Source organism: Corvus cornix, chromosome 1 (genome assembly GCF_000738735.6).
Source record: "Corvus cornix cornix isolate S_Up_H32 chromosome 1, ASM73873v5, whole genome shotgun sequence".
Lineage (NCBI taxonomy): Eukaryota > Metazoa > Chordata > Aves > Passeriformes > Corvidae > Corvus > Corvus cornix.
This window is the reverse complement of record NC_046332.1, coordinates 26,295,699-26,318,818: the sequence shown is the minus strand read 5'-3', so window position 1 is coordinate 26,318,818 and position 23,120 is coordinate 26,295,699. Positions and strand designations below refer to the sequence as shown.

Sequence of the window (23,120 nt, the reverse complement as noted above, 5' to 3'; positions counted from 1 at the left end):
TCAAATATTCCCCATCTTACACTGAGTTTGCAAGAGGAGATCACATTCAATCTGAGTGTAAAAGATACTACAGGAAGATGGGACTGCATTCAGCTGGCAAATTTCTAACACACTTCTAAAAGGATATCTCTAAGTGGAAGCTCCCTCAGAGAATAATTTTTCTTGCACGCTGGTGCTCCGTAAGTGTAAAACCAAGCCTACTTAAACCTTGCAATCAGCTACACACTGCTCGGACCCCGCCAATCTGATCCGTGTCCTGACTAACTTGAGTGTATTCAGGATAATCCAGCAGACATTCCTTTTCAGGTAAGTACAAATATTAAAAATGCAACTAGCAGAAACAGCAGCAAATAAACCATCTCACCTGTCTTCTTCATTGGAAAGGCCACAGTTCTGCAGTCTCGAAAGCGCTAAACGAAAAAATTGCTCTAGAAAGAAAATATAAACAAGATTAATAAAAACATCCAGTATTTGCCAATACAAAAGTAAGTGTGTCACCCTGACAACAGTATTTTTACACACAGTAGTTTATATGCACTGTGCATAAAAGCCTCCAAGTAAGAACACTCAGAATTCAGGGCCACAGATCAACTAATGATGCTGAAGAAATTCAGATTTATCAGAGCTCCTCTCTGAGTTTTTTCTGCCTCAAAATAGAAAACAGCCTGAGATTTGTATTAAAAAAAAAACCAACAAAACTTAGTTACAGTAAGTAAGAACTGGAAGAATTTTCAAGACCTACATCCTAACTGACTTTGTTTTTTCTTCTACTCACCTTCAGCTGACACAAGAGGGTTCCTACATAGCCAGGGACAGTAACAGCATTACGGATCTTGGGAGAAGACATCAATCCAGCCTGTGACAAAGCTGGACAGAGGCACATTCCCAGCCCAACCCTGGTGGACAGGCTCCTGCTGGACACTCAATTTGCCTCGGAGGAGAAATCAACTCATTCCCAAATGTAGTTTTCCTCAATGTAACCCCAAAAGTGCAGGAAAATGCACCATCCCTGTTACCACTGATGGAGGGCAAATCAGAAGTCTAAAGGCCAGACTAGGAAGATGCACTGTTCAGTGTTAAAAACTCTGAAATTGGGACTTCACAACGCTTTCCAAAAGGGTGGCTAAAGCCCTTAGGGTGTTTGGCCCTATTTACTCTGCCCTGACCAACACTGGCAGTGGCAACGAGCCAGCAAACCCTTTGCACAGGTCCAGCAACCAGGCAGTGTCATCAATTCCCCCCTGCAGTTCCTGTGACACCTTCCCTGGCAGGAGGAGCCCGCTCAGTGTCGTGCTTTAGCCCCAGATGGCAAATAAGTGCCACACAGCCACTCACTCTCCGCCCCTTGACAGGGAGGAGAAGCAGAAAAAGGTAAAATTTGCATGGAAAAGGAAAGAAAGAGGGGAATAAAATCCAAGAGATTCAGGTGGCTTTACAAGCCATTTAGGTATTTCTGTTTAAAATAAGGTACATGGGAAACACAAACCTGCTCTCTTTATTCCGTAAGGTAGTTCAAACTTATTGCTCCCTTGGAACTCTGCCACTCTGATAAAATCATTAGCACACAGGAACGGGTATATTTTGTCAACACTGATGAAGGAAAAAAGGAAGAAGTTTCAAAAATCCAAATGATATACCTGCATAAGCCAGTAAGTCATGCAACTGCTTCGTAAAAAGCTCTTTTTATCCTACTATTACAATTTTTATCATATTATCATCCATTTTTAAAAGAAGAAAATCCATGAACACAGGGAAAGCAAGCAGATGATGGAAGAGGGGAAGACCTTGTAACAGAAAATACAGGCAAAGAGTGAGGCAAAAAGACTTGTCTATTAGTGCAATTTATATAGACTTATTAGAATTGTCATTACAATTGTGTGACTGAAAGCTTACACCACAAGACCACATATTTAAGAGAATACATAACCCAGGAAGACAGTGAATAACTTCAGGTTTGAAAAGTACATTATACAGGTAGCAAGGAAAGTTAAGAGTTATTATTGTACATGGCAACTTAATAAACAAGAACAGGATTTGAAGCAAGGTGTTTTAAGTCGAAAATACCATCTCCTGATTTGAGCTGCTCTCCTATTCCAAACAAATGGCACTATATGACTGTGTTGACATCAGTAAGTTGTTGGGGGCAACACAGGTATATCCATGCAGCAAAAAAGTATGGAGTTCTGATGTCCACACTACATGCATCTTGGGTATTTTATATTCTGGACTGACCCTAGTAGGGTCCCACCCCTAAGCAGCTGCAGCACATGGGCTGTGCTCCTGCAGTGCATCTTCTGGCTTAAGCAATGTCTGAAAGAATCCCAGTGTATTCGCACCAGGGCCACCCTGGGATGAGAAGCACGGCATGTGGGGATCACAAGGTGGTTTGCCTCAAAAGCACATTCTTCCTGCAAACTAGAACATGATGGCATGATCCCTTTTAAGTGTCAAGCTAAAAAGGTCACTTCTTTTGTCAAAAAACAGGAAGCACAGAAAAGGGATCTCTCATAGCAGGGAAGGGACTCTTACTGCCTTAGTGCCAAGTCCAGGAAAATGAGTGAACAGCAGACACAAACATGTCACATGCTACCATGCCCTTGGCTTCACCTTTGAATTAACTATGCACACACTCAGTGTACTCGCTGACTTTGTCATGATCCTGCATATTAGGTCTTAGATTAAAATGTTAACACAGAAGTATACAGTCACCAGAAAACCTAATGTTAATCATAAAACGCCCCAGTCAGCACATGCCTTGCTTGTTAAGAATATTAATAGCTGTTAAGAAAACCTTCTCTTTCAGTTTCCCAAATCAAATCCCTCATTCTTTAAGCTCTATGTATTCAGAACATACTAACAGTAAAAAGGGAAAAAACCCCAAACAACAAGACACTACAGCCCACACACCGAGAAATGTGCAATAGCTTAACTAAGCAAGACCAGCTAGCTTTGAGACATGATGCACTAAATACCCACATTAAATTTATTACCTTGCTTTGCTGTTCAGAAGCAGCTGGTAAGCTTAGACATAATAAATAATTTACCTACTGAGAAGAGATTCTTAATTCTAGCTCTTCCAGCTCTAGTTCCTTTCAAATAAATAATTCTGTGAGGTTAGAAATCCTTTCAACCTCCCCAGGCTATAACCAAAGTGCACAGAACAGATCTTCAGCTCATGCAAACTGTCTCTATAAAGAAGCTACACAAAGGTGTGAGACTCTGTCCTAGCTGTGCATGTACTTTCTTCTTGCTGTGTACCTCTGAGTCCACTCCTGCCCCTTTGCTGAACACCAGAGCTACCCTGCTGCACCCAACACACAGACAGCTTGGGCACAATCCATGGGCAAGGGAATCAGGACCACCTCACTGGACCAAGAGCTAACCAAAACTCAAAGACTACAAGTCTGCTTTGGGTGGCACAGAGTTAATATGCTTCCACGTGCTTTAAAAACCTGCAACAGCACTAAAATTATAGCCATGCTTTTTAATATACAAAAAGTACCAGGGGAAAAAAAGAAGCCATGGTGTCTCTGTGGAGAGGTTTAAGACTTCTTCAGCCAGGACCTGGCCTAATCTTTCCAAGCTTTCTCAGGGTGCTACCCAACATTTGCTTCAAAATGTGTAAATAGCCCAGTTCTACCTCAATCAGCCCAGCCTTTCCTTCCCCTCCCTGCCCCCCAACTCCCACAGAAGACCCACCCCAGTAAAGATTCAAATGCTGGTTTCAGGAGACAAGTGTCCAACGCATTCCTCCTCTCCACAGCTGTAGGTGGCAGCCTGCAAAAAAAGAATTTCAAATAAATAGCAAAACCAGGAATGGGTAGCATAAACAAGGTAGGGACACTTGGACAAATCAATCAGTAAAAGCTGATTACTGAGTTAAGATCACACCAATATTTCATTACTCCCTGCCTCTGTGTTACAAAGATGAAACTTTCTTATTGCAGCACAATTACTTTTACTAGTAAAGGCTTGTATCTCTCACTGCTGCTCCAAGGGGGCTGTGACCTCCCTTGCTCAGCAAGTATCAACGCAGGCTTAATCAGAAGTGAGAACTCAGGCCCACCTCCAGAAAAGCAAGACTCCTGGGCCCAATCACCCCTGCAGCCATTCCACATGGCATCCCCATCGCTCTCAGGGAGGAGACAAGAGTCTTGTTTGGAGAAGGAAATAGGGCACTTTAAGGAAAATGAGATTCTTTGGGGATAAGTCATTCCTCTCATAATAAGGCTAAGACTTGCACTTCTAAGCACATCCCCGACTTGGGAGATTTAGCCCAATTAATCACAAATATGAAGCCCAGAAGGAAAGGTAAAGTTCAGTGCGAGCAACACGTGCCTCTGGGTTGCATTAAAAACAGAAGAATGAAATCACCACATTAGAACCACAAGCCAAAGAGACCATTAAGGTTAATTGATTTTTGGAACCTCAAGTTGTTATGTGAGTACTGACACTGAGAAAGCACCCTGTGAAATCTGTCAGCTCGCCACCTTGTTGCTTTCCAGAATCAGCCTCACAGATGGCATTTTGCAGGACAGCTTCAGAGAGAAGAGAGGTCTGCTTTCAAGTTTCAGCATAGGTGCTCATTAGTCCCACAAATCTAAGGAAGTCACAAGCACAAGAGCTGCCTATACATGCACTTGAACATGGCAAGTGAAACACACCTCTGGTTTAGTAAGTTTTAAGCACTGAAGTTGCCCTCCAAGCTGTGCTAACTTTATTCAGGTATAACTCAGAATTGCATGGATTTGAAAATTTTAAGCCAATGTCCTTCCAACAATTCACTGCTTGTTACAGACAGTTATTGGAAATGGCCATAAACATTAAACAAACACTGGAAACATGACATGGACAAATTCCTTTCTGACAGACAGCTTACCACTGTGTTCGTAACAGGAACAGCCACTGGACACAGTTGTACAATTGAACAGGGAGCCTATGGACAAAGGCTACAGATTTTAGCCTCAATCCCTCCCACCTGTCCAAAAACAAAACAAAACAAACCAACCCCATCACAAAAATACTCAACTGCTGAACTTACTGATTGTAACTGATTGTAACTCCACTAGTCACATAGGAAGGAGAAGCCCTCACAGAGGAAGTCTGTCCATAAAAGCTAATCCTGCAAAAAGGGAAATGTCACACAACATTGTGGTTTTCTGTAAAGACAAACCACAACAGAAAGCTATTTGTATCATTTGCATACTATAAACAACAAGATAAAAGGAGCACATTAACCACTACTTTTAAAAACTATCACTTATCTTCATAATGCTCTGGTCAGTCCTGGTCACAGCTGTGCGAAGACCAATGGAAACTCAACTTCTTCAAGTAAGTGCCCTGAATTTTAGGTCCCAAGCCACTTGTCCTGTGAGCCTGGAGACAGTGAAGGCTCACTGCCCTCAAGGGCTGCTGCTAGGCCTCAACAAATTTCAGCTTTTCAAAAGGTGTTCCCTGCACCTGCAGTTATTCCCATGTGTGGAGAAGGCCTCTCTCACGTCACTTATCAGACATTTAATGGAACAACTAACACTAAACCCACATGGGGTGGAGGGAGATGTGGACACCTAATTTCTGCATTTCATGTATCTCCTCACCTGAACTGAGGTCCTGACCTCTACATACAACCAGGCTCAAATTAATTACTATGTTTGAAAGTGACACAAGAGAACAGGTGACAGGACAGAACGATCATAGTGATTCCCTCAGAGTACCAACAAACCCCAACCACAAAACACACACACAGAGTAGTAATCACTTATGATGATTACTAGTAAACACTTATGGAGCAACACAAGAACTCAGAGCCACATCTCTCATACAGCCAATGAGGTGCCTGCACTCTAAATGAACGAACCATCACCATACCAGTAGAGGTTATTTCTCCACAGATTTCCATGCAGGATACCATACATAACAGCAGCAGCCAGGATAAAAACCAGGAGAATTCGTTTCATGACTGATAAACCTGAAATACAAGAAAAACAAAACAAGAAACTGAAATGCAAGATGAATTAATACATGAACTTTTTCTAAAGCATCTGGAAAACTACACAAGAAAAGTTATTGTTATTACAGCCATTCTCTACCACCACAAGTCTGGCAGGTGATCACTTTGGATTCTCACACAAAGACCCAGTGTCAGGAGATGAATGCTGCTTTGCACTTACCATGCGTGTGTACTCTGCACAGAAGCACGGGTTCATTCTAGGTTCTCTCTGAAGACATCTCAGAGTAGAACTCTCTTCTGTCCACAGGCAGCCCAAAGAAACCAGCTGGCCTTTATAGGTACCTGTGCTTCTCCTGTTCCTTGTGCCACACACTATCAGTTTCCATAATTACACAGTTAAACAAGCACTGGCACAGCGCAGGACGCAGATAGGCTGATGCTGATGAAACAGAACAGGGTATGAGCTGTCACAAATTTCTACTAATTTTTTTAGGATTGCTGAATGTTCTTAAAAGTCCAGTTTTGACATTTAAAGATGCACTGAAACTATTTGCTTATGCCTGCACACTCTTCAGCTCCTGACACAAGCCAAACTTCATTGCTCAAGCAACAGAAAAATGTTATTTTCACACATTACAAAGTGAGGAAGAAAAGTTAAGACCCCATCTGTTGAACTTGTGAAGCTATAGAAAAACATCAGAGAAAGTGTTCATTTTTCAAATAGAGTTTGCACCTCATTGCACAGTCTAGTGAAAGAAAAACAGAGAAATATCAGGAACTCACGTATCTGGCAAGACAGACTGAAGGAAAATCAAGTCCTGTATTGCTCACATCTTACACAGTGAGCAGCCTTTTCAGTAGCTATGAATGAACTGTTGTTGGTTAATCTTGTGAAAGTCCAAAATAGCCATTCCAGCCACATGTTACTGTGGAAATTTACTTGAGAGGTACAGCCTTCTAGTATTTCACTTCTCCCCCATCATGGGAAGCAGGGTCAAAGCACACAATGCATATATACACCTACTTGCCTATCTGTATTTTAAAGTGAACTGAACAAACAGCTGTCCAGCAAAACAAGCCATATCCAAACATACTACTTCATTTTCCAAGAGGAGAATCTTGGCCTCTATGGCTTGTTTTTATACCTTTTTAATTTTCTTTTTTTTAAAGTCGATGTTGCTTTTTAGTCTTTAGAGTTGCTGTTACTTTAACCAGCTCTAAGGCAAGAAAACTCAAGGTGGCTATAGTCCAAGTGATTTACAGCAATATGCTTTATGCTAGTAATATCCTAATAACTCATTTTGAAGGCCAAGAAACTACTAGAGAGCCATTTTATTATTAGAAATTGAAAACCAAATTGCTGCCACTCACACTTCTTCACTCCTGAAGAAGTACCCAACAGTGTCACCACTACTTGAGTGCAACAACCCACTACTTCCTTATTCTTTTCCACTCATATCTTTCACCAGAATTTAATTGTAGCATTAGAGTGGTTTTAAAACAGTATCTACCAGTAACAAAGTCATGCAATGAACCAGGTAGAATCTATCAACCTGAAGTATCCTACAGGCTATCCTGCTCTGTTTTGGAAGAAATACTTCATAAGCTGCAGCTGTTGCAATTCCAATCTTTCAACCCTCTTTGGGAAGTAGCACTGCCTCCCTTCAGCTCCAATTCCCCTGACTCTACTTGAAGGGTCACTGCAACTTAGTCTAGACAGTCACTCCCAACTTCTAGAGCAATCTCTAAGTTTTTGCAGTAATTCAGTGAGAGTCTTTCCCTTAAACTGCAAAAATAGAGGAAAACTCACCTACTGGGCTCAGTCAAGTGTCATTAACAGCAACTGGCTCATAATCTGGAGTGCCATCACAAGACACATACAGGACAACGGAGGGATCAGGCCCAGCAGCATAGGTTTATGAAAGGCAGGTCCAGCTTGACCAGCCTGATCTCCTTGTATGACAGGGTGCCCTACACAGAGGATGAGGGAAAAGCTGTGTATGGTATGTTGTATACAGAGTCCTTAGTAAAGCCTTAGACAGTATTTCCCACAGCATTCTCCTGGAGAAACTGGCTGCTCGTGGTTTGGATGGGTGTGCTCTCCACTGGGTAAAACGCTGGCTGGCTGAGCCCAAGCAGGGTAGGGAACAAAGTTAAATCCAACTGGCAGCCAGTCAGTAGTGGGGTTCCCAGGCCTCAGCCTTAATGAATATTTTTAAAGAAAAGATATGGTCTGGACAAGGGGATTGAGTGCACATTGTCAGTTTGCAGGTAACACCAAGTTGAGTGGGAATGCTGATCTGCTGGAGGGCAGGAAGGCTCTGCAGAAGGATCTGGACAGGCTGGATCAATGTGCCAAGGCCAGGTGGAGGAGGTTTAACAAGGCCAAGTTGAACCCCTCTGTCTGGGTCACAACAACCTCATTCAGCACCACAGGCTGGGGGCAGAGTGGCTAGAAAGCTGCCTGGCAGAAAAGAACCTGGGAGTGCTGGTCAGCATTGGAAGAACATGAACCAGTGTGTGCCCACATGACCAAGAAAGCCAATGGCATCCTGGCCTGGATCAGCAAGAGTGTGGCCAGCGAAATGAGGGAAGAGATCACTCCTCTGTTCTCAGGAGTAGTGAGGTTGCACCTTGAACCCTGTGCTCAGTTTTGGGCCCTGGAGAAGACAGAGACTGAGATGCTGGAGCGAGTCCAGAGAAGGGCAAAGCTGGTGAAGTGTCTGGAAAAGCAGCAGCTCAGTGGAGACCTTATCACGCTCCACATTACCTGAAATGAAGTTGTAGCAAGGTGGGGGTCGGTCTCTTCTCCCAGGCAACAAGTGACAGGACAAGAGGAAACAGCCAACAGCCTCAAGCTGCAACAAGGGATGTTTAGGTTAGGTATTAGGAAAAAAATTTTCTGAAAGGGTTGTCAAGTACTGGAACGGAACAGTCTGCCCAGGGAAGTGGTTGAGTCACCATCTCTGAAGGTATTTAAAAGATGTCTAATGTGGCACTTGAGGACAATGTTTGAGTGGTGGATCTGGCAGTGCAGGGCTAATGGTTGGACTCCATGATCTTTTCCAAACTAAGAGATGCTCTTACTTACTTGAAAAACACACTGCATTCTGTAGCAGTTTCTCCCTTTCACTATTAGTATTTTTTACCCCCTCCTGCTTTGAAAAGGTTTGCCAAAACATCCCACTAAAGTGAAACATCCCACTGAAGTGTTTATCTTTACTCCCTAATTCAATCAATGCAAACTTCAGTTAAACAGAACATAACAAACCAGCTCTTCAGATAAAGTAGCTAAATTAGTGACTGATTAAATTGCTGATTTTGCTGACTTCCATGTAAGAAAACCTTGCTGAAGAGTCAGACCAAGCTACAAAACAGAGAAAAGACAAGACAAAGAAAAGCAGCGCATAAAGGATCTACTAAAACCCAAAAACATTATTCATAACAGTACTATTCACAGAAGAGAAAAAAAACCTGTTCTACTTGCAAAGTATTTGCAAAGATATTCATACAGTCTGGAAAAAAAAATCATTGAAACAAGAGAACAGAAGTCAGCATCATTCTTCAAACAGGATCATAAGAGACCTGTAACAACTTCCAGTGTTTTATGTAGGACACTCAGCCTGGCACACATGTGATAATGGGTCCACCCCATCTCCAAACAACCCATCATTAAGAGCGTACCTAACTTGGCCTTTAGAAACATAAAATGGTCTTTAATTATGTGTCTTCTCACCATCCCATCCCCCAGTGCCTGGCTTCATTCCGTGTTTGAGAGAAAGTACTGTAGCCAAGAAAGTCTTCACTAAGAAGAATGTCTTTCTTAGTCTGGTTTAGTAAACAGAACCATTGCCTTGTTTACAGAAGAAATTATTCTGGGTGCATTTTTAATGGTGACAGCATCTTCCAGCTCTTCCTTCCTATTTTAAAACAGCTGAGCATTGTAGAAAGTTAATCAAAGGAAAACAAACTCCTACTATGCAAATATTGCACTAGAAAATTCCCACAGTAAGAGATGCAAAAAAATAGGGAATTGAGAAGGCATAGTTCAGGTGGAAAACAGCAGTTCCATTCTAGTTTATTTACTTCAACACAAGAGCCAGCATATTGATTTAAGCCCATCAACCCAAGTGACAGAGGCCATGGTTCCCTCCTCCCTTAGGTCAATGTTAGTGAGAGTTAAGCAAAACAAGGAAGACAAACTGGAACGCAATTATTCAGTTTCCTCCACTTTCTTAAAGTCCTACAGTGATCTACACAATGAAAGGAACAAGGAACCCAGTATGACCGTGCCTTATGATCATGGTGACAGCTGGTCAATTTTCTGACAGCAAGCAATGGGATGCATAAGTGCTGCAAAAAACTGATGGGCATTTTTTAACAGTAATCTAAGCTAACTTCTGTGGGTCACCTTCCTACCTCTCCCAGAGAAGAGAGTTACAATTACAGAATTAGACAAGATTGACTCTGTTATGGTACTAAGAAGACCTGAGAGATCAGCCTGCATCTCCTATTGACAGACAGATGCCCCTAAGCTCCCATGAACCCACCAGAAAGACTCATTTGGGTATATGATCTATTAACTATGTAAGACCTGAGGCTAATATTTTCTTCCCTTGGTGGAAGCAGGGAACCCCCATCCTTGACAGAGGCACGATCATTCCTTACAATTAGTCTTTATTCTAGTACAGTGTGGTATAAGCCACTATCCCAGAGCCTCTGTTTATCTTCCAACTTACACATTCAGTTGATGCAGTCCTGCCACAGAATAAACCCTGCAGGAATCTACAGCTGTTGGACTGAGCAATCAAATGACCACACTATCATCATCTTTCCTTCATGATGCTTGTAAGCCTTCCTTCTTTTCTTCCTTAAAAATTAGTAGTGTTAATAGCACAATGCAGGAAGCTTTTGCATGCGTCCTACTTATTTTGTGAAGTACCTTTCACTACTACTGAAGCAGAGTTAATAAATATTTAACTATAAAGTGGTTACTACTAAATTAAATACTACGCAGCTTAAAACAGTCTCATCTCCATAAACTGTCACAAGACGATGTAAGTTCTTTGCTGCTGCCATTAAGTGACAGCCTGAAAATTTCAGCTCATTGAGACCTCAGATTCCTATCCCTTGTAGTTGTGGGGGAGGAAGTGAACTTGAAAATATGCTTTGAGCAGACCTTGAAATTTAAAGGGACAGCAGAAAAAGCACGTAAAAGCCTAATAAAGGTTTAAAAAGAAACATCAGGATTTTTAAGATTTAGTCAATATTTTGTGGGTTTACGCTTGTGACCACCAGTCCTGCAGCACTGCTTCCTTTTGGTCAGGATGTAGCATGTGCCTGGTGAAACAACCATGCAGCAAGACGGTAATTGAGGAAGAAGTTCTCACATCATCATCTTTCTCAAGCTGTCAAAGTGTGAGCACGTTATGGCACAAATATGTAGTATTTCTTCTGCCTAACCTAAATACTATTCACCATTCACTTTTCCAGTTCTTGCTTTAAGTATGTGCATTATTTCATTGTTCATTAATTCTCCCCCTCTTCAGGAAGGGAATGCTGCAGAGAGACTACATCAAAGCGCTGCTGCACAGTCTAAGAGGTACTGAAGTGGCTGAGTCGTCTAACACCATCCCTCATTCCCATGCACCTGAAATTCTCATCATTTCCAATGTTCTTTTCGATTTTAGTTTAAGAAACTTTTGTCCTCAGAAATATTGTTTAAGCGAGAGGTATTGGGTTATCCTTGCAAAATGGCTCAGAATTAAAACTAATTTTCTAACTCTCCAACAACTTGGACTTGGTTTTGAAGTTGTATATTTAACATCATCAGAATTGGAAAAGATTCTTGTTAACCTCTCCTGCCCCACACCAAACCAAAGCAGTTATTCCTGTTCCTGAAAACCTGTACACATCATGACACTAAAAAAACCTAAGGTTTTACTGTATCAAAATGTCACTAAGATCTTCCAGCATCACACCACACATATACATAGCTGCTGCTAAAGCTATTCCCTGCACTGGAAGATAAGACACTTTCTGCCCTTATCTCTTCCAACAACATGGGTATAAGCAGTAGAGGAACAACTTGCTGACTGCGACAACTGATGCCTTCTTCCTCTCCAAGAGCACACCAAACTACCCATTTCACTTCCATAGTATGCAGGTAATTGGAAAAAAAAAAAATATTGTCTTTCCCCAAACACAACTTCTCTCTGTTAAAGAAAGTTTCCAGTGTTTCCCCTATCATTTCCTCTTTGTCCAAATACAGCAAGCCTGAAAAGAAACAGCAAGATAATCTTTTCTCCAAGTACCCAACAGCAAGCAATGATGTCCAGTAGATATGATATCACAGCAGCAGAGGTGCTCAATAGATTTAGCCAATCTTTGCTCTTTATCAGCTCCTACAGCCAGAACTGTAGCCTCTGTTGACATTAATTTACTGTGGAGACAGAGACTAGAGCTGTGCCCATCTTTAACCTTGTGCAGTATTTCAGGACAGGCTGCAATAGATAGGTTTTAGGGCCTAAGTGCTTGTCTCCCTTCCCTTCACCATCCTGCTAATGGTGAAACATATTCTGTACCCCAAGAGACAGCAATACATTTATTACTTTGTGGACAATTCAGGATTCCTTTATTCCATTTCTGTCTTTCAATAATGGACACTGGTATTTCGTTCTTCAGTGCATAACTGCCCGTTGGGCCAAGGAAAAGGAAAAAGCGACTTAATTGGTATTTTTCACTTATGATCACTATTTCAGTTTGCTTTTGTACCGAGTCTACAAGACCTCTGCATCACTTTCCCTCTTGTATGGCACTGCAGATGTATTTACAATCTCAGCAACTCTTCCCACACAAGCATATCCTTTGGCTAAAGGATACTGATGAAGATTTCAAGTACAGTTCAATCTACTGTACTTTCATCTCCTCTAATACTAATTTACCTAGACAGCGTATCTGGTGGAAGAGGAAGGTTAGCTCCCTTCCCAAAGGCTGCAGGCAGGCCCAGGAACAAACACAGCTCGTCTCTGTGTTTTGGGCACAACAGACAATACAGCACCCACAGCTCTCCAAACCTTGTCTCCAGCCCCACATATTCTGACCTCATCAGATCAAACAAGATTGAAAAAACACAAGCTTGTAGCCTTCCAAGACAACATGTCATCAACACAGATGGCAAAAGCTGCAAAAGGCCTGCATGTCCTGATTTACAGTCTCATCACCATGCTCAGACTCCCTTGTTCTTACTGCACTAGATAAGGTATCATCTGTTCAGTGGTGTAACTCCCTTTTCACTCCTGTTCCCTCCCTCTGCCTGAGAACCTAGAAGCTTTTATATGTACCCCACAGTGGGGGCAGAATCAGAAAGAAATTAGAGGCTGCACGCACTCATCAGCCTGTTTCTTGGAGAGCAAAATGGCACATGGACAAGCCTAAGTCAAGTTACAAGCTTTTTAAAACTTACTGAAACAGGCCCCAGTTTGGGTGCAAAAAAAACCAAAAAAAGCTGTGATCCTGTTCTCTGAGGTACCACAATCAATTAAGTGCACTGTTTCACAGAGATATCACTTTTGGGCCTACTGATGCAAAATTTCACATCACTTCTAACTGACATGAAATACCAGCTCCACAGATGAAAAACAGAAGCACAAAGTATCAACCAGTGAGTGCATCCTGCCAGAAAATCCGGGTGAGCAAAACACAAGGGAGCACGGGCATTAGGTACCACTGAAACGGCCCTTGAGGAAGAGCAGTATTGAGTGAACTGTCGGAGGCTGAGTTCTTCAGCCCTGCTGAGAGGCAGAACATGTCACCTCCAGCTTGGGGCTATCACAGGGTTGCTATGCCACCCTTGAGATCCAAGCTAGTATTTTGGCTGATTAGCACAGCGCAATGTGGATCCCTGGCACCAGCTCAAGGTGACAGCAGGCTCCATGGCATGGTGCAGACACACAATTAAAACTGCAAGCACAAAAAAGAGATAACTGGATTGGTATTTTTCATCTGGTAAGTGCTGTTTTTAATTATTTTTCCCCTCCAAGATAGAAAACAATATTCTTTCATGTTGCAAGATGGCTTAGGACTCATTCCAATAATGGACACACAGTTAAACACTGCTAACTTAAGCTTAAAAGTCAGCCCTGGATAGACCCAAATCCAACTTGTGCCTTTGAGGGGAAGGAGAGTAATAACTACTGGATTCTTATCTAACTGGTGCTTTTTAAGTATCACAGACTTCCAGAAACATTGCCTATAATTACAATCAAGAGCAAAGTCCACAGCCTCATCTTGCCTGCTTTTGTGCCTTGAGATGAGGGAGAACAAGAAAGAAGGAACAGACATTTCCATACGCTTTCCCTGTCCTGACCACCTACAGCCCTCCCATCAACACACTTCACTTCTTTTCCCTCCTTCTTCCTCCTGTGTACTTGGAACACAGACGAGCCGTTTCTGTCATGGCCAGCAGCCACAGAGAAACAGGGGAGTACACAAACAATTATTTGGGGTTTGGTCAAAAGCTAACCTCTGCATGCAAAGTCAAACACAAGTATGAGCTGGAGCACAGACAGCTCTGCTTCCTCAACTCCCAAAGCTTTAACCAAGCGTAACAAATCCAGCTCTAACTGTATCTTAAAAAAATATATATCAAACCCCCACACGCAGTCAGTAATACAACCTTAGCTGACAGAATATTTCCTAGCCCTCTTACATTCTCCCAGATTAACCTTTAAAGCTTTAGCCAGCCTAAGCTAGGTTGCTATTTATATATTACACATCATAGGTGTCTGTATAATACATGAAAGAACAAAGGCAGAGAATGGGTGCTATAAATCCATGCAGCTCCTCCTGCAAGATGTGGTGACGGCACTGTTCCTTCCCAGTCTCTTTCCCTTTTTCCTTCAGCTCTTTTTCCAGAAGGGACTGGAATATAAACAAGCCATGCAATATGTTCTGGGGGTCAGAGTTCAGGTCATTTTCTTCTCATACTTTGACTTGTACAACTGAAAGGTTTCAGTCAACTTGAGCTGCTCTTCCTGCAAGGAATAGAGCATTGCAATTTTGAGTTGTTTTGCTTCTTCACCTCCTTTTAAGAAAACCAAGACCACACAAATACTACACAACGCTTGAAAAAGCAGAAGATTATTAATAGAAAGATATGCAACCCAGTACTACATCAGTTACTCATTCACACCACTGTTCTTTGTCCACAAGTGCCTGCGGAATCAAAGGATTGAGGTCAAACAAGCAATCCTTCTTAGGTTTCCCAGAGAGGAAAAAAAATGGAAAAAAGTGGAAGGAGAAATGGCTGGAAAAAGGTGAATTAGTCAGGTTTCAAAACAGTTCAGTTACATACCATATCCGGCTCGCCATTTTTCCTCCAGGAACTATGATCAATCTAAACAAATAAAGGTCCAACCAGAAAATTTGATCTATATTTATTATATGTGCACACTCACTACAGCATTAAGTTCACCTTAAAACAAGGCACACTTTGTTTTCTGACAATGCCTAGGATATCCAAAACACCCTGGCTGACTTGGAGCTAGTGATTTAACCACAGCTCTCACTAAAACAGCTTGAATTATAAAACTAAATCTACCAGTCAGGGGCGGGGGGGGGGGGGGAATATCATCACTAGGTTAAAATAAATCCCCCTCCCAAAATCCAAGAAAGCAAAACACATACAAAAAACACAACCCCAAAGCCCACTCACAAGCAAAATTAAGGCTCTCAAGGACAGAGGGAACAACATGGTGGGCTTTTTGTTGCCTTTTTTCCCCGAAGGATAACAGAGGGCCGATTTACTAGCTTCACCACCAGCACCTGAAGAATTAAATGCTCCCCATCTACACTGACAATAAATCCCAAGTAGATCAGACTATTTTCTCACCTCACTTTAAGAGTATAAATCCTGATCCATACTGGTGTCAGAATCTGCCCCTATATAGAAACAGGTGCTTTTTGTATGACTAGTTTTCACAGTAACATTTGTAAACCCCAGTCATGATAAATTTCAAATGCACTAAGACTACCATCATCAGATGGCACAGCTTTTTACTGTAATTTTTATTGTCCATATTTTACCATATTTTAGAAAGGAACAGGTTACATTACACTGGTTTGTGTTGATTAAGACGTCCAGAAAATAGGTGTTAACATGCACCTGGCCAGCATACAAAACTGAACAGTTAAATCTTCATTTAAATAACATGCCAAGTATTTCTGTAGTCAGAGCCCCAAACACACTATGTTTCTTCATTTTTGCTGTGTTGTTCCTTGTGCTGCCTCAACTGCCAAAAAAGGAAAAAACCCCCCAAAAAACCAGAACCTCCCCCTCCCCCTGCAAAAAACCCTAAATCCCCAGCTGTTTGTGATGCAATTTACCCCAATAGCAAATCCTGCAAGTCAATCTGCTGCAATGCATCTGTGCAGACGAGAGCTCTGGGATTCTCAGGAATGCAGCAAAACAAGTAAGTGAAAAGTGTAAAGCTAAATTAATTCAGGGAGGGAAGAAAATGGAGATAAGTGGTAGCACTTACCCCACACTACTACAAAATCCTGGAAGCTTCTCACAGCAGGGATCCTGCCAGCTCAGGAGAAATCTGCAGGACACCAGCAGTTTGAGCAGCTTCTCTGATAACGTTAATGCCTTACATTTCCCAGTGCTCCCAATGAATGCATTCATGTTGCCTTTGGATCATGATAATTAATCAGAACACAAAACTTCAGTGCTAACTACCATCAGAAAACTAATCCCAAACTGACAATGCCAAACTGGAAAAGCTTGAATATTGTAAACATTAAGACTATTTTCACAAGCCTTCTTTATACACAGCTTTGTTTTCTTAGCACTAAAGCTCAAATACATTATTTACAATAACAACAAAACCACCCGTAAGAAAAGCTCTAATGAGCAGCTTCATAATCGTGAAAATACTTTGTGGACATAGAATGTTACAGAACTCACAAAGAACTGTTGTACAGTTTGCATCAGAGCCTGTATCTGATCCCCTAAAGGCTTTTAATGCTTTGTTTTGTTTCTTAAATGTGAAAGCAAAAACTACCACATAGAATGTACCATCAGTGTATATCCTGAGGACTGAGAAGCTACAAGATACACAGCACTGTAGAAAAATGTAGTCCTGTAAAACATTTAACAGTGTAAAGTCCTGGCATCTTGTCTGAATGGGAAAGGTTACCGGTGAGTCTACTTGCATTAAACGTAAAAAAAAATAAAAAAAGACAAATTGTTCGTAAGGTAGTGAGCTTCCCAAGCAGAACAAAGATGAAAATGTATCTGAGTTCAGCATTTAGAGTATCAGTTATTGCGTTTCCTTAAACAAAACTGGAATCAAATTCATAATAAAAACAAAGAACAAAGGAGCAGGCTAAACAACATAAAACCAGAACTGGAATTCTTCACAGAGCAACTGTTAGTTGCTGTTAACAGAATTCAGCTCCTTGCAGAAAAGTGCGCACGTGTCCATTTACGTACTTCTGTGTATTCAGAGCAACAAAATGGTACTAGAATAGTCTGTATTGCAGTGAGAACTTTTAATGGGCATCCATCTTATAGTGCAGTTCAAAGTCCTGAATTATGCACTTCAGTTTTCCTACCTATACAAGAGGAAAGCTAATTATATCTGATGGTAATCTTCAACTGCCATCTGTCTCGGAGGAAAGCTGCCTACATTAGTCACTACAGCATGCTGGGAAAGCTTATATGTTTTTCTCAGTGCTACACAGAGACACCCATTTAGAGGACTTTCAGACCTCAATCCTCACTCACTGAAGTTTAAACACAACCCATTTCCTCCCCAAAACTGAAAACTGATGTATTGCTTCCTTTTCTCTTTTTTTTTTTTTTTCCCATTGAAAAAGACAGTCACGCCGAAAACTGAAGGGAATCAAAGGTGCCTGTCACCCCACCCACGCATCTTCTTTGCCGGTCTCGAGAGCAAGGAGGCACAAAGGCAGCCAGGCAGGAAACTGAGGGCAGGCTGCACACACAGCCTGGTCTCTGCTAGAGCAATGGCTTCACACCGTACCTTCTCCTGGATATCACAGCTCCCTCTGCCAGTTTGTTTTGCTCTTTTACAATCCAAGTCTGGTTTGCTGTAGGTGAAACAGCATCTGTTTTTGCTGTTCAATTCTGTTTCACCAGTCCTTAAATGCAAAATGAAGACGAGTATCTTCAGGACTGTAGTATCTTTAAACAGATTAACTATCCTCCCTTACCTGATCTTTTCTGAGCATTGGACATGCTCAGGGCTGCATGTGAGACCATCTCCTCTGATGACAAGCGAGTAAAAGTCTGGAAAGACAGTGCTCACCTCCCTGTGAGATCACATCAGGGCAATAGATTTCGTGGCACAGATCTGCTCTCCCATAACCACACTGGCCCATGCTGCACCAGAGATAAAACATAAAGTCTAGTATGTCCTTCAGCATAAAACCTGAAGTCCTCTAGAGCAAAATACACTGCACCTGCTGTGTTGCCTACTGACATCTTTTCTTGCTACCCTGACCACGCTAAATACAGCTCAGCCTCCAGCATCACCATGTCCTATCAGATTGCTGTTCATGCCAAAGCCGATGCAGAACTCCATTAGAGCATGAAATGCATACAGTAAAAGGCTTTTTGTTCTGTTCTATCGCATGTGTTCTCAGCATGAAATGAGATTTATGCAACCATACCCTGTATGTGTGCATGCATGCCCTTTCCTTCCTTCCCTATAGAACTTTTGAACCCCTTTGGCTGATTTCAGTCAAATGTGAGAGATTAGGAACTTAATGTGTTTGAGACCTGCACAAGTTTTGCAAAAATAAACACCCAGCTGAGTAGAACAAAGAAACTCTATACATTCATTTTTCATTAAGCATCAGAAAGTACATACAACAAAAAGAGATCAAAAATCTGGTTTCATTGTATCTTGTCACACAACTGTGTGGTAGAGCCTCCAGCCACTGAGGAAAAAAAGTGCTCAAATTTTGAAATGCCTTGCACAAACATGTAAGTGTCCAAATTTTCCAAAAGAGTTGTATGAAGTTCAACATTTTAGGTATCTTTTTCAACCACTTAACAGGTAGTGTTTGCTGACTTCAGTCACCCAGCTTCAAAAAGGCACTTGAACACTAACCAGTATTTATTATAGGTAATGTTCTCTGTGAAAACTGAAGAATGAGCTATTTTATTTCACTTTACATTTCTTTCTGCAAAGCTCCGAACAACATCTTCAATTTAGGTTAGAAATCTTCAACACAAAACCTACAGCTGCAGGCTAAGCCATCTAAGAACCAATGTCCCAAGCTGAAAACAAATTATAGTGCGCCATTAGCACAGAAGAATGAAAATAACTATTCCATTTAAACTGTTTCAATTAAAATGAAGTAGCAGTATTTCCTTAACATGTACTGCAGGAAAAGGCAGTCACTCTTGAGAAACTGTACAAATGGTATGTACACTAACCAGCATTTTAATCATCTGGCTACTCAAAAGCCAGTTTACACACCTGACCTGTGCTCCACAGCACAAGGTGAGCAATGAAGGCACAAGAAACACTCTTGTGTCAGACCAGTCCAGCTAGCCCAGTTCTGTCTCCAGCAGTGACAGCAGGAGATGATTATTTAGGGACAGCATTTCATGGACATTCTGTGTTTCATTCCCCTTGTCCACACGTTCCCGCACATCTCAACTTTCTGAGAATGGAAAATTAAAACTGCCATGCGTCGTTATAAAACTGGGATGGGGTGAAGGACAGGCTTAGAGAGCACTTCAGTTTCTCAGCTGAGACAAGTGTCATCCTGCCTTATTAAAAACTGAAAAGTATTTGGGAAAGCAAAGCTAGCCGTAGTTGTAACAGTTTCCTTCAGGGGGGGAAACAAAAAAATCAAACCCAGGCTTCTGTCAGACATAAAATGAGAAGGCAATAACTCGTCTACAGAAGGGGCATGATCCAAACTAGCTACCACACGCCAGCAAGCCTTGTGCACATTCAGCAATCTGGACAAATCCTAACTTGTTTCCATGCTTCACCTAGTGGATTTAATATTATGGCTCCGTTTAATCTTGTGCAAATGTTGTGTTCAAACAAACCTTACAACCTATCTCCCATCTACACCACTAACCTCCTCCTGGTCTCAGTCCCACATATCAACTTCAGACTACCCAAAGCACTGCAGAGATAGAGATGATGTTTCCTGGGTGCTCAGATGTGACAGTGGTGGATGATAGACACTGGCAGGTTCCATAGCTTCAAAGAACCAGGAAACTCTTCAAAGAAACCTATTTTAAATGCCAAATGATGAACAAGGTTTCATTCAGCAACAGCTCCTGGGCAGCAAACATATTCCTGTCTCTTCACTGCAGTGAGAAAAACCCACAGGTTCTTCCCTTGCATTATGCTTGGGTGCTTGTATGCCCCTGTTACCAAACAGGTCATTTCCCCCCCACACATCACTGTGTCGGCAAAAAACTGTCAGCACCCACCTCCATAAATTACCTGCCCAGGAGGGAGCTATGGTAACCTACAATTACATGAGAGAAAAAAAAAAATATATGGCAAGACCACAACTTCGATTTCTTTCTTACCCTAAGAAAAGGAGTTCTCCTCTCATTCCACGTGATGCAATTTATATTTTATACATACACACACACATTCTGTATTGATTATTAAATGGCCATCACATTTCCTATGCCTACCTCTGCTAAGGCTCTAGATAAGCTCATGCCCCTCACACCATTCTCATTTCACTGCTGGCCTCAGGACTCTGAGGAGCAGGGAAAACAAGCAGTGTCTGGATACCATTGCAATGCAAATGTCAGTCTGCAGATCCAGTCTAACAAAGAACTTTTCTAGCTCTGCAGCAGCTGATCCTTATTTGTCTCTGAGCTGTGATCACAACAAGGGCTAAAAACTTCTTTTAAAAGAAGTGAGTTGAAGAGTCTGTGGAAATCTAAGACTGCTAACCACACACCTCATTAATCTAAGTTTCCTACTGGGTAGTGGCCCAAAAGAAAGCAATACTGCAGCTTGTGAAATGGAAACTTGCACTGTAAATCAACAGATGTTAAGAGCTTCAGTGATTAAGACAGACCTTCATTTCACTCCTGCCTGCTCTTAAAACCAGTTCCTAGATTACTCCATGCCAGCCCTCGTAACAGGAGGGAGGATCAACTGGCTCTGTAGGTTTTCCAGCCTTCCCTTCCCAGTCATAGCAAGTGGAGGGTATTCGACTTTTTTACCTCACTCTTCCTGGCTCCCCATTTACACCTAGAATGTAAAAAACAGCTCTGGCACACCATACTCCCATTTTAGTGTTGCTGCCAGGGTTGGGAGCAGAGGTAACCAAACAGCTCCACACAAACTTTGGGTATTATCTGGGGACACTCATAATTTGCTCCCTCTGTGACAGTGCTGTAAAGAGTCTTCCACATGGTATACCAAGGCTGCACTTTTGCCTTTGAGAGCAAAGAACAACCAATCTGGAAGGCTGAAGAGCTAATCCACCTGAGCAAAATGAACTTAAAAAGGACATGGTATTTTAGAATGATAGGTACAGAACACAGCAAGAAGCACTGCTGCAGAGTATTTAATCACATTCTGTACCTGCATTTTCTCAGTCCATTCTTCAAAAGGTGGTGACACTGCATGTGACCCACATGATCCCTATTTTTCCTTCACAGCCCACACTAGCTAAGACTGCTCATCACTTTTCAACCTTTCTGTACAAATATCTGCTACTGATATCAGTGATTAATACACTAAACTGCAAAGTGAGAGCTGTTAAAAGGTGATTTCTAAAGAAAACAACAGCTTGCATACCCTGTTTTCCTGCAGACATCAATACACATCAAATCAAGAAAACCTGAGATTTTAGGCTCTTCTGTAGAAGGAGGATAAAAGAAAGATTTAATGCTTTAAGAAATTCACACAACCAATAATACGTAGCTTTATTTTCATTTCCCTTGAAGGCTGTGAATAGATACAGAAGCAACCGTATGTCCCACAGCAGAAACAGAAGAAACTGGATTAAAGGGGAAGTTCAGGGGGGTTTTATTCTGCTACAAAGCTGCAGTATTTTGAGTCAATAGACAGTAAAAAATAGACTCTGAAAAAGGAAAAAATTCTGTATACTCAGTTACCCCATATTATTTATTAGCTTTTCTATGAGGCTAGAGAAATTCATGAATGAATTATTCAAATGAATGACAAATTACATGTCATAAGCTTGAAAAACTAAACTCCTCAACACAGTGCACACTTGAACTGATTTAGTTAACGCACTGCAAACATCTATAGGGAAAGTTTTCCATAAAAAAAAAATGTATTTCAAGTAGTCTTCAGCCCATTCCTAAAATGCATTTAACTACGGAGCCATAGCAAAGTACCTCACATCATACACAACGCAAAAATCACCATTTATGTTTGTAAGTAAAATAATCTTAATGTTAATGTACAAAGACAAACAAAGCAAGATCCTGTGCTACAGTTCAAGCAATACTGTGGAGGAAAAAAACCAACACCCAAACAAAACCAAGAGCCTTTCCTCAAAAGCCCCTTTGAGTCAATGGTACAGACAACCTCACAGAGACTCATGGTGGTCTCACAAGCTTTATCTTCAAATGCTTCATTTGATTGCATCCTCTTCTAGGCCAATGTACTTGAATCAACACCCAGGAGCATATGAAGCAACACACAAGAAGAAAACATAAACCTACTTTGGCTGATTTGTGGTTAAGTTTTCCAAACCTGCGTTGGGAAGACAAACCAAATCTTTACCAAGAGACGCTAATCACAGCATGCCCAGAAACTAACAAAGAGAACAAGCCCAAGATGAAAGTGCTAATGGCACAACGAAGCTATCATAACAGCTTCTATGCAAAAATAAACACCTAAGGAAGCAAGCAATCACTGAAAATCTTCTAAGACTGCCTCTGCTTGTAAGCTATCAAAGTCTCGAGAAGGAGGTGAAGGAGAAGCATCTCAAGCACTTCCTGCTGCAAAGGAGGCCCGTCACCACATCACCTGCTGTACTTCCCTCCTCAGTGAGGCAACCTCCCCGTGTAATTGCTAAAGCCATTATTTAGCAGCACACAGAGTACATACCAACATATCTTGTCAATCACCTTGGTCTAGCCAAAACACTGTAACTCATCTATTTCCCC

At 41.6% G+C, this 23,120-nt stretch overlaps 1 protein-coding gene across 11 annotated transcripts in view; it reads right to left on the bottom strand.

Annotated features, from left to right (window-relative positions):
* ST3GAL6 (ST3 beta-galactoside alpha-2,3-sialyltransferase 6) overlaps nucleotides 1-23,120 on the bottom strand; it is a 78,191-nt gene that overhangs the window by 17,293 nt on the left and 37,778 nt on the right. For 7 of the 11 annotated variants that reach the window (XM_019283753.3, XM_019283752.3, XM_010396051.4 and 4 more), the window contains 5 exons: nucleotides 5,869-5,968; nucleotides 5,042-5,122; nucleotides 3,700-3,777; nucleotides 1,487-1,590; nucleotides 365-428 (listed from right to left, as the gene is read on the bottom strand). In XM_019283753.3, the coding sequence (XP_019139298.1) occupies nucleotides 365-428; nucleotides 1,487-1,590; nucleotides 3,700-3,777; nucleotides 5,042-5,122; nucleotides 5,869-5,957 (416 nt within the window). In that variant the 5' untranslated portion in view covers nucleotides 5,958-5,968. Of the gene's footprint in view, nucleotides 1-364; nucleotides 429-1,486; nucleotides 1,591-3,699; nucleotides 3,778-5,041; nucleotides 5,123-5,868; nucleotides 5,969-6,170; nucleotides 8,648-8,720; nucleotides 8,753-23,120 lie in introns of those variants that run through there. The other 4 variants (XM_010396053.3, XM_019283754.3, XM_010396052.4 and 1 more) reach the window with 4 other exon arrangements.